The sequence below is a fragment of the Eulemur rufifrons genome, chromosome 28, assembly GCF_041146395.1.
Source record: "Eulemur rufifrons isolate Redbay chromosome 28, OSU_ERuf_1, whole genome shotgun sequence".
NCBI classification, from domain to species: Eukaryota; Metazoa; Chordata; class Mammalia; order Primates; family Lemuridae; genus Eulemur; species Eulemur rufifrons.
The window spans coordinates 4,515,596-4,527,184 of record NC_091010.1 but is presented as its reverse complement, the minus strand read 5'-3'; the positions used below and the strand labels follow the sequence as shown (position 1 = coordinate 4,527,184).

Genomic DNA, 11,589 nt, shown 5'->3' with positions numbered 1-11,589 from the left:
AGCATTTGGCATTATTATTTTTGTTTTATTAGAGTAAGAAATTGAACATCCTCTCTTTGGTAAGCAATGTAACACTTTATATGAAGTATTATCACTTAAACCTTCTAAACTTTTTTCTTTAATTGAAATTTTTATTAAAACGATTGTAGATTCACATGCAGTTGTAAGAAATAGAAATCTCTCTGCACTTTGCCCGTTTTCCTCCAGTGGTAATGTATTGAAACAGTATTTAAAATGTATGGCCGGGCGTGGTGGCTCACGCCTGTAATCCTAGCACTCTGGGAGGCCGAGGTGGGTGGATCGTTTGAGCTCAGGAGTTCGAGACCAGCCTGAGCAAGAGTGAGACCCCATCTCTACTAAAAATAGAAAGAAATTATATGGACAGCTAAAAATATATATAGAAAAAATTAGCCGGGCATGGTGGTGCATGCCTGTAGTCCCAGCTACTCGGGAGGCTGAGACAGGAGGATCGCTTGAGCTCAGGAGTTTGAGGTTGCTGTGAGCTAGGCTGACACCACGGCACTTACTCTAGCCTGGGCAACAGAGTGAGACTCTGTCTCAAAAAAAAAAAAAGAAACAGTATAGTTTACTCTCACATTGAAGATATTGACATTAACACAATACACCCATCTCTTTGCATACTTTGCCAGTTTTACTTGTAGTCGTGCATGTGTATTGGGGGTGGGGTGGCTTGTGGGACTGTGTTTGTACTTGGTTATAATTTTTTCAGACGTTTAGGTTCACGTACCACCACCACAGACAAAGTACCGGACAGTTCTAACAATGCGAAGATCCCTCCTGTGTCCTTTTTATAGCTGCACCCCCTTCACCTCCTAAAAGCTCCCAAACCCATGGAAATTATTAATACTGTTCTGTTAAAGTTTTTAATTTTATTGAGGTTCAATTTACCGATTCTCCACCCATCATTGATTGAGGATTGCTTCTGTTTCTCCAGCCCTTCTGGCCTTACTTGTACATGAATCATTGTACACCCACAGCCAGAAAATAGTGCTCTGGCAGAGTGGCAGGAGTTTTCAGTAAATACCCACAGGTTACCTGTCATGGTGAGTGCCAAGGCTGTATGTGTGAGGTGCCGGTAGTGTGTTCTTCGATTCGCTTTTTACACTAATCAGATACACTGGCCCCCCACCTGAAGTCCACCTGTCCTGGTTCTTATTCTTCAATGGAGTGGTTAGCCACATTTATTAAATGAAAAAAATCAAAATCAAAATACTGACTTACAGCAGTAAGTGGCAAGCACGGGCCCTGCTGCTGCAACCGGTTGCAATGCCACATGTATGGACATCATATCCTTCCCTCAGAATCTAGTCTAGATTTTCTTTCACCCTTGGCCAGAATACCTGGGTTTAGATCGTTTGCCCTCTAGGGTAACATTGATTTTTATACTGGAGTGATCTGAGCCCCTGGTTACCATGACCTTAAGGGACCATGGCCATGGATGCTATAATTTAATTTACAAACTTATTACTTGCCTGGAAGACTCTCATGCATTGCTACTAAGAGCCTGTGTCCAATTTTGGAAACTATTTTGGTGTTTCTTATAGTGTTAAGACATGTTGTTCATTTAGCGTTTTCAAATCAAGTCATATACCCAAGAGAAATGAATGTTATATCTTCAAAAAGACTTTTACAAATATCTATAGAAGCTTTATTCATAATAGCACTGACCTCAAAAAGACACAAATGTCCTGCAATGAGTGGAAAACTGTGTTTTACTTTTACAGTGGACTAGTATAAAACAATAGAAAAGAATAAGTCAGTGATACATGGAAGAGCATAGATGAATGTAGGAAAGATGTTGAGAAAAAGGAAGGTGAGAAAGAAAAAAATACATACTGTGTTTTGTTCAGGAAGAAGAAAAAGTAATTTTTTTTTTTTTATCATTGGCCAGGTATTTTATTGGTGATGGTGGTAGAGAGTAGGCCAAGTCTCCCCTCCCACATCAGTGAAAAGTAAACATTCTAAATCCCGTGGTATGAAGACAAAATCAAACTCAGAACAATAGCATATTTGATTGAGGAAATACTATAGAAACATAACACCTGATCAGGGAGAGTGAAACTGATAAAATTGTATTTGACATTCAAGTGCTGGGAGGATTGCTTTGCTGTATCTTAAACATTTTAAATTTTCATCTTAAATTTTGTGTTCATAATAATTTAATTTCACTTGGAATTGAGAGTTGATGCTAGAAATAATAATAATTGTTTTCTGTTGGTGTAGGATATTGACTGGGAAGGAACATGAGAAATTAATGGTGAAATGGAAATGTTTTCTGATTAGATTTGAGTAGTGGATCCCTGGCTGTTTATATATGTAAAAAGTCCTGTGTCTGTACAGTTAAGATTTGTGGCATTTAGTAATATGTAAATTATACCTGCATAAAGCAAATGTTGGTTTAGAAAGCAAAAACCAGAAAAAAAGTAAAGACAACCGGATTGTAAACAAGCATTTTTGCTGTTTAAGCCTGTCTTTCTTGACAAGTGTGGTTTGGAATTTAACAGATTTCATAACCCTGGGCCAACGATGCCAAATCTACCTCTGACGACTTTCACAGAGGCCAGTGCAGATACTGAGAATGATGGCAGTATGTTACCATACTCAGTGATGTGGTAATTACAGTGTATTTCCCCTGAATGTTTCCATTCTCAAAAGTGAACAATTAATGTCCCCTGGGATCTGTTGTGATTTTTTAGTTGCTTTCCTTTTTTCATAGTCCTCTAATTAAGTATGAATATTCAAAGTGTTTGTTCTTTGGGACCCTGGTGTCCTCATTGGTGATGATAAGTGATCCTGTAGTACATATAGCAAGAGGGCATTTACATGTACTTTCACTTCTGACTACACTGACAGCCATCTATGCAGAAAGGTGAAGAGCAAGTAGTTGATGGGAAAGTGAGTACCAGGGGCCAGGAGCAAGGCAATTTGACATTTGCTGTCTCTTTTTCCTGAGTCTATTTGGGTTGTGTTCACACAAGCAACCAAATATGTTGTTCGTGATGGACTGTGTCGTCATGCCTCATAGAATGAATATGAATACGCTGAGGAATTCTAAAGAGTCACTCCAGCAGATGCTAGTGCAGATTTGGGGCCTTTTGTATTGTCTTAATGGTCTAGGATTTATCATCAGGATCAGCATGAGGGAAAGCTGCAACTATTTGTTCTGCAGGGTTTGGAAATCTGTGTCTTTCTTGAAAATGATTAGCCTTAACAATTTCCTGTTGAGTTAAGACATGAGCCAACCACTGACTTTTGTATAGGTAAAAGATAGGTACATCTCAAGGAAGAGTGGTCTTTCTTCTTTTTCCTTTCCATTATCGTAGGAGAAAGATCCTGGTTTGTTGGAAGAAAAAAGAAGCACATGACCGAAGACGATGTTTCCTGTGGGCTACATCCTGGTGAGTACTTGACTATGGGGATGATTTGCAATCTAATGGGTCAAATATTTAACCCAGAGGCTGGATATGTTTAAGCCAGTATTATGGATCACATACAGTGAAAGCAATAGGCTTGGCCAAAAGCAAGAACTAAGTGAGTACAATTTAATTATGGTGAGTGAGTCACAAGAGCACTAATTTCTGACGGAAGCCCAGACCCCTTCCCCAAAGATTCGGTGTCAGTTCCTCTGGTTTCTGGCTGGGTACTGGCTTACTAAACAATGATTGTTCCCCTAGTGACTGCAGGGGGCACTCAGGTGTGATTCCAACCACACCGGAAACTTCCAACGTAAGAATATTCCACAGAAAAGGGAATGTTTAAGGGTGATTTATGACTAATAGCAGAAGGAAACACTTCCATTCCGCTAGGTTGATAAAGGAGGGGGATCTTGGTTCACCCATTGTGTGTGTATGCTTTGAGGCTACACAACGAAGTCATTATTTCTCCTCGATTGTTAGACATGATTTCTTTTAAACCCACGCGATGGGTAGCTATGGATACTATGAGAGTGAGCTTTCCTGCTCAGTCTAGGGTCTTCAGTGAAGAACTCAGGCTAAATATATCTCAGGAAATAAAGGGTTGGAACTTGGTAATTGGAACACGGCTTTTTCATGCTTTCTATCTTCAGAGGGCTACAGAGAATGCATGTCATAGCTGAAGTGCAGAAACTTACACTGTGACCCCATGAAAGAATATTTTCTATGGGATGACAGCCTTCAGTGTGACCTGTTAGTTTTATTATTTTTGTCTGCAAAAGATAATGATTTCATTTTACATTGTGTACCTTGTATGGAGTATTATTGGGAGATATTATTTTCCAGAAAAGATAAGCTACACAAAAAATTTATTCTCAAAAACAAAACCAAAAATTAAACCTTCAATTTTTACAGTTTAAAATGTTAAACGTCCAAGTAATTTTTAATAAAAGATATTTAAAAAAGGTTCCTTTTTCAGGATTGCAAATGCAAGGAAACAGTGTTTTGTTTTGTTTTTTTTTAAATAGTGACCATTTATGAAATTCTTTATTCTTCACTGATAGTATTTTCTGCCTAACAGATCAAAGCAGGCTGATGACAGACTGAGAGATGGACAAAACCATAAAGATGAGGAATGAAACAACAGTCCAGGAGTTCATCCTGGAGGGGTTTCCTGCTGTCCAGCACCTGGGGAATGTGCTGTTCCCGTTGCACCTGCTGGCTTTCCTGGCCTCCGTCATGGGAAACACACTCATAATCACCATCACCTGGGCTGACCATCGCCTCCAGACACCAATGTATATTTTGCTCAGCAGTTTTTCCTTCTGTGAATGTGTTTTTATAAGCACTGTTATTCCTAAACTGCTGGTCATCTTTCTTTTAGGAAGGCAAACAATTCCCTTTACTGAGTGTCTCACACAAGCCTTTTTTACTTTATTTCTTGGGGCAACAATTTTCTTCCTCATGGCTGCCATGTCCTTGGATCGCTACCTGGCCATTTGCAAACCTCTGCACTACCCAACCATCATGAATCTGAGGGTTTGCTTCCTTCTAGTTTCCTTCTGTTATACTTTGTCCTTCATCCTCTTTACTGGTCTGTTCTTAAAGGTTTCCCAGCTGTCCTTCTGTGGTCCCAATGTCATCCCTCATTTCTTCTGTGATCTTGGCTCCTTAATTCATCTCTCCTGTTCTGACACCAGATCTACTGAAATGTTGGCCTTTGGCCTCACTTCGTTTATCCTGTTTGCAACCCTCATGATAACCATCATTGTGTATAGCAACATAGCCGTCACAATCATGCGTCTCCCGTCAGCCAAGGAGCGGCAGAAAGCTTTCTCCACCTGCTCCTCCCACCTCATTGTCCTCTCTTTGATGTATGGCAGCTGTGTCTTTATATACGTGAAACCAAACCCAAGGTACAGGCTGGACTCCAACAGAGAGGCTGCTCTTGTGAACACAGTGGTGACCCCGCTGCTGAACCCGGTCATCTACACTCTGCGGAACAAGCAGGTTCACCAAGCTCTGAGGGATGCTCTGTCCAGGGTGAAATTGCAATGATGGGAGCATAGGTCATTGGACAGCAAATAGAGCTCCTTGGTCATGTGGTTCTTTTTCCCACCGTGGCGGAAATCTTCTCCTTATATTCTCTGCTTATGGTCATCTCGCTTAGGCTAATATTTGCCTAGGTGGGTACTACCTATCTTGAAATTCAATGCCTTTCAAATATGAAAAATCAAATTAGTTCTCTATACTGTGAAAAAATTATCTTCCTTGATTTCTACTTATTGGTCTAATGTCAATTCAATTCAAACAACATTTATATAAAGCCTAATATACATACATGAAATAATACAAAGTCTTTAAGATAAGAATAAGAAAATTTGAATCATATTTATTAATTCCTGTTCATGGTATGCTCTTATGCTTGAACATTCTGATACCTAAGAACAAATAGATAGAAACCCCTTTTTTACTGCTGCATTTATTGAAGGCAAGATTTGAAAATTGCCTGAAGTCATCATATAATATCCTTATAAAAGTGAACGGTAATTCATTAATTGTTTCTGTCTATGTGAATCAATCAGCAGTAACTTACTAAGTTCTCTCTTTGGATGTGTTGGTGTTAGAGATATAAACAGCTTTGTGTAACTCCTGGTTGTTAACATGGGCACTTTTACTTTATCTCTTTTAGGTTTGTCAAATATTATTGAGGAATGTGTCTTGAATCCTTCCTTGAACCATAAACAAAATGAAAAACATTTAAATTTGTGGATGGTTTCCCTGTAATTGATGTTGCTAGGCCCTAGCCCCAATAAGTTGTAGAAAGGTAGGAGGTCCCAGTATCAAATTCTTTCCTCCTGTTCAAGAGAAATGTCTTCCCTAACATGGCTTTTTGTGTAGGTCTGCCAGTGTCTTCTCGGTTAACCTAAATTCTGGTTGATATTTTATGCAACAAAAATAAAAGAACTCATAATTAGAAAAGTTTAAAATGACAATGCATGCATTAATAATAAAAATGGATCAAAATGGAGTCAGTTACTTACAAGTTCATTGAAGAAGTTCTTCCCACCCGAAGGCAATTGTAGTAGAGGAAAGTGTGTGCCTGTCACCACTGAGTCTCCATCTGCATGGTGTTATTTGATTTAAATTTTTTTTTATTTCAGCATATTATGGAGATACAAATGTTTAGGTTACATATATTGCCTTTTCCCAATCCAAGTTAGAACTTCAAGTGTGTCCATCCCCTAGGCGATGCGTACAACACCCATTAGGTGTTTATATACTCATTCCTTCCTCCTCCCTCCCACCTGCCCGACACCTGATGAATGTTATTACTGTATGAGCACTAAGTCTTGATCAATTAACACCAATTTGATGGTGAGTACATGTGGTGCTTGTTTTTCCATTCTTGTGATACTTCACTTAGTAGAATGTGCTCCAGTTCTATCCAGGATAATACATTTTAGAATAAAGTGATTTTATTTTTAGTGTGTCTGATTTAAGTCCATATTTTCCTTTCATGCTTGAGAATTAATTGTAGTTAAGACACAGTCTGGTCAGAGAAGATCTTAGACTTTCCGATAGTGTTGGGTGATTGAAGGTTTTATTGTTGGGAATAGCTTGACTATAAGCTGTTGTGGTGGTTATGTTCTGCCAAGGACAGCTGTGTCTGTGTCTCTCCTGTCTCTAAAAGAAAAAAAAAAAAAACCACGAAGTTAGGCAGGCATTTTCTGAACTAGTCTAAGTGCAGAGAGCTTCTGGGAGTGTGGAGAACATGCCCCTTCATCTTTGGATGTCAGAACTCTGGACTGCATTCTAGTAAACCCATAATCCAGCAGGAGGAAGTGACTGTAAAAGTCCATAGGGGATGATTGAGCCCTTCTAACAAGATGGGATTCTGAGCCTAATCTTTATCCAATATCGCAGTGAAGAAAGCTAGGCTTCCTAGGATGGCCTTTCTTTAATTTCCTCAGAAAAAAAAAGATAAACTCTCTTTTTAACAGAAATTAAACAACTAATTTTGGGACAATTGTAGATTCACATGCAGTTTTAAGAACAATATGGTGATATATCATATCCTCTTTCTTTTCTTTTTTTAAATTTCAGCATATTATGGGTGTACAAAAGTTTGGGTTATGTATATTGCCCTCTCTCCCGCCAGAGTCAGAGCTTCAAGCATGTCCATCCCCTAGATGGTGCGTATCACACTCATTATGTATGTATACACCCATCCCGTCCCCCCACCACATCTGCCCAACAGTCAATTAATGTTATTCCTAAATGTGCTTTTAGACAATGATATGTGAAACCAATTTGATGGTGAGTACATGTGGTGCTTATTTTTCCATTCTTGGGGTACTTCACTTAGTAGAATGGGTTCCAGCTCTAACCAGAAAATACAATAGTTGCTATATAACCATTGTTTCTTATAGCTGAGTAGCACTCCATGGTATACATATATCACTTTTTATTAATCCACTCTTGTATTGATGGGCACTTGGGTTTTTTCCACCTCTTTGCAATTGTGAATTGTGCTGCTATAAACATTTGAGTGCAGATGTCTTTTTTATGGAATGTCTTTTGTCCCTTTGGGTAGATGCCCAATAATGGGATTGCTGGATCAAATGGTAGGTCTACTTGTATCTGTTTAAGGTATCTCCATATTGCTTTCCACAGAGGTTGCACTAGTTTGCAGTCCCACCAGCAGTGTATGAGTGTTCCTTTCTCTCTGCATCCACGCCAACATGTATTGTTTTGGGACTTTTTGATAAAGATGATTCTCAGTGGAGACAGGTGACATCTCATTGTGGATTTGATTTGCATTTCCTTGATGATTAGAGATGTTGAGCATTTTTTCATATGTTTGTTGGCCATTCTTCTGTCTTCTTTTGAAAAGTTTCTGTTCATGTCCTTTGCCCACTTTTTGATAGCGTTGTTTGACTTTTTCTTGCTGATTTTCCAGAGTTCTAAATAGATTCTAGTTATCAGCCCTTTATTGGATGTATAGCATGCGAAAATTTTTTCCCATTCTGTAGGTTGTCTGTTCTTGTGACAGTTTCTTTGACTGTGCAGAAGTTTTTTAATTTAGTCAGGTCCCATTTATTAATTTTTGTTGTTGCTGTGATTGCCTTTGGGGTCTTCTTCATAAATTCAGTGCCTAGGCCAATGTCTATAAGAGTTCTTCCCACATTTTCTTCTAGAATTCTCCTAGTGTCACACATTAGGTTTAAGTCTGTCATCCACTGTGATTTGATTTTTGTGAGAGGTGAAAGGTGTGGGTCCTATTTCAGTCTTCTACATGTGGCTATCCAGTTTTCCCAGCACCATTTACTGAATAAGAATTATTTTCTCCAGAGTATGTTTTTGTCTGCTTTGTCAAAGATTAGATGGCTATATGAGGATGGTTTTATATCTGGATTCTCAGTTCTGTGCTACTGGTCTGTGTTTCTGTTCTTGTACCAACACAAAGCTGCTTTAATAACCACAGCCTTGTAGTATAGTTTGAAGTCTGGTAAATAATACCTCCCATTTTGTTCTTTTTGCCTAAAATTGCTTTTGATAAATGGGGTCTTCTCTGGTTTCATAGAAAGCATAAAATTATTTTTTCTATATCTGTGAAAAATGATGTTGGTAATTTAATAGGGATTACATTGAATCTGTAGATTACCTTGGGTAGTATAGACAGTTTAACAATGTTGATTCTTCCAATCCATGAGCATGGCATGGTTTTCCACCTGTTTTCGTGCTCTGTTATCTCTTTCCTCAGTGCTTCATAGTTCTCCCTGTAGAGGTCTTTTACCTCCTTAGTTAAATATATTCCTAGGTGCTGTATTTTCTTTGTTGCTTTGTGAAGGGTATTGAGTCTTTGATTTGGTTCTCAGTTTGACTACTATTGGCATATATGAATGCCTCTGATTTGTGTGTATTGATTTTGTATCCTGAGACTTTGCTGAATTCATTTATCAAAACCAGGAGTCTCTTGGTTGAATCCTTGGGGTTTTCTAGATATAATATCATATCATCAGCAAAGAGTGAGAGTTTGATTTCTTCTGTCTCCGTTTGGACACGCTTGATTCTGTTCTCTTGCATGATTGCTCTGGCAAGGACTTCCAGCACTATGTTGAATAGCAGTGGGGACAGTGGGCAACCTTGTCTGGTTCCAGTTCTACGTGGGAATGCTTTCAATTTTTCCACATTCAGATGATGTTGGCTGTGGGTTTGTCATATATGGCTTGTATCATTTTTAGGTAGGCCCCGTCTATGCCTATTTTAAGTGTTCGTATCATAAAAGGGTGTTGAATTTTGTCAAATGCTTTTTCTGCATCTATTGAGAGAATCATATGGTCTTTATTTTTTTCTTCTATTTATGTGGTGAATTACTTTTATAGATTTGCGTATGTTGAACCATTTCTGCATCTCTGGGATGAAGCTCACTTGGTCGTGATGGATTATTTTCTTGATAAGCACCTGGATTTAATTTCCTAGGATTTTGTTGAGAATTTTTGCATCTATATTCATAAGGACTATTGGTCTGTAGTTTTCTATTTTTATTGCATCCTTTCCTGGTTTTGGTATTCCCATATCCTCTTTACCCCATTTCCTGCAATTGCAATATCTTGCAAAATATAATAACATAGCCAGAAAGTTGATATTGATAAGGTCAACATATAGGACATTGAGTCCCAAGAAGGATCCCTCCTATTGATCTTCTATAGCCACACCCACTTCCCTCCTGCTGTAGTTGCACATCTGTTCTTCCTTTCTGTAATTTCCATATTCAGAAATAAACATATATGTGTATGTGTTTGTGTGTGAGTGTGTACATGTAAAATTATACAGGATGTAGCCCTTGGGATTGGCTTTTATCATATGTTATATTTCTCTGGTGATTCTTCCAAGTTGTTGCACATATCAATAGTTCATTCCTTTTTATTGCTGAATATTATTCCATGGTATGCATGTACTACATTTTGCTTAATAATTTACTTGTTGAAGGACATAGGGCTGTTTCCAATAGGTTCCTACAAGTAAAGCTACTCTGAAAATTCATGTACAGGTTTTTGTATGTACTTAAGTTTTCTTTTCTCTGGGATAAATGCCTAAGAATGCAATTGCTGGGTTATATTGCAGTTGCATGTTGGATTTTATAAGAAACTGACAAACTGTTTTCCAGAGTTACTGAGAAATTTTGCATTCCCACCAGCAATGCATGAGTGACTCAGTTTCTTCTCATTCTTCCTAGCATTTGGCATTATTATTTTTGTTTCATTAGAGTAAGAAATTGAACATCCACTCTTTATTAAGCAATGTAACATTTTATATGAAGTATTATCACTTAAACCTTCTAAACTATCTTTTTTCTTTAATTGAAGTTTTTATTAAAATGATTGTAGATTCACAGGTAGTTGTAAGAAATAGAGATCTGTCCGCACTTTGCCCATTTTCCATCAATGGTAATGTATTGAAAAAGTATAGTTTACTCTCACATTGAAGATATTGACATTAACACAATACACCCATCTCTTTGCATACTTTGCCAGTTTTACTTGTAGTCGTGCATGTATATTCGGGGTGGGGTGGCTTGTGGGACTGTGTTTGTACTTGGTTATAATTTTTTCAGACTTTTAGGTTCATGTACCACCACCACAGACAAGGTACCGGACAGTTCTAACAATGCAAAGATCCCTCCTGTGTCCTTTTTATAGCTGCACCCCCTTCACCTCCTAAAAGCCCCCAAACCCATGGAAATTATTAATACTGTTCTGTTCTCCACTTTTAGAATGTTCTCATTTTCAAGATCTAATGCAAATGGAATCATAGAATATGTAACCTTTTGAGGTTGGCTTTTTAAAAGAGGAATTTTACAGAGAAAATGTTTTTAATTTTATTGAGGTTCAATTTACCGATTCTCCACCCATCATTGATTGAGGATTGCTTCTGTTTCTCCACCCCTTCTGGCCTTACTTGTACATGAATCATTGTTCACCCACAGCCAGAAAATAGTGCTCTGGCAGATTGGCAGGAGTTTTCAGTAAATACCCACAGGTTGCCTGTCATGGTGAGTGCCAAGGCTGTATGTGTGAGGTGCTGGCAGTGTGTTCTTTGATCCGCCTGTTACACTAATCAGATTCACTGGCCCCCCACCTGAAGTCCA

The 11,589-nt window shown here is 38.3% G+C and overlaps 1 protein-coding gene across 1 annotated transcript; it reads left to right on the top strand.

The window, feature by feature from the left end:
• The first annotated feature begins 1,183 nt into the window (after positions 1-1,183).
• LOC138376500 (olfactory receptor 6C74-like) lies at positions 1,184-5,492 on the top strand. Its single transcript, XM_069460858.1, has 2 exons — positions 1,184-1,195; positions 4,545-5,492. Exons 1-2 carry the CDS (start codon positions 1,184-1,186, stop codon positions 5,490-5,492), a joined length of 960 nt encoding a protein of 319 aa, XP_069316959.1.
• The last annotated feature ends 6,097 nt before the right edge of the window (positions 5,493-11,589 follow it).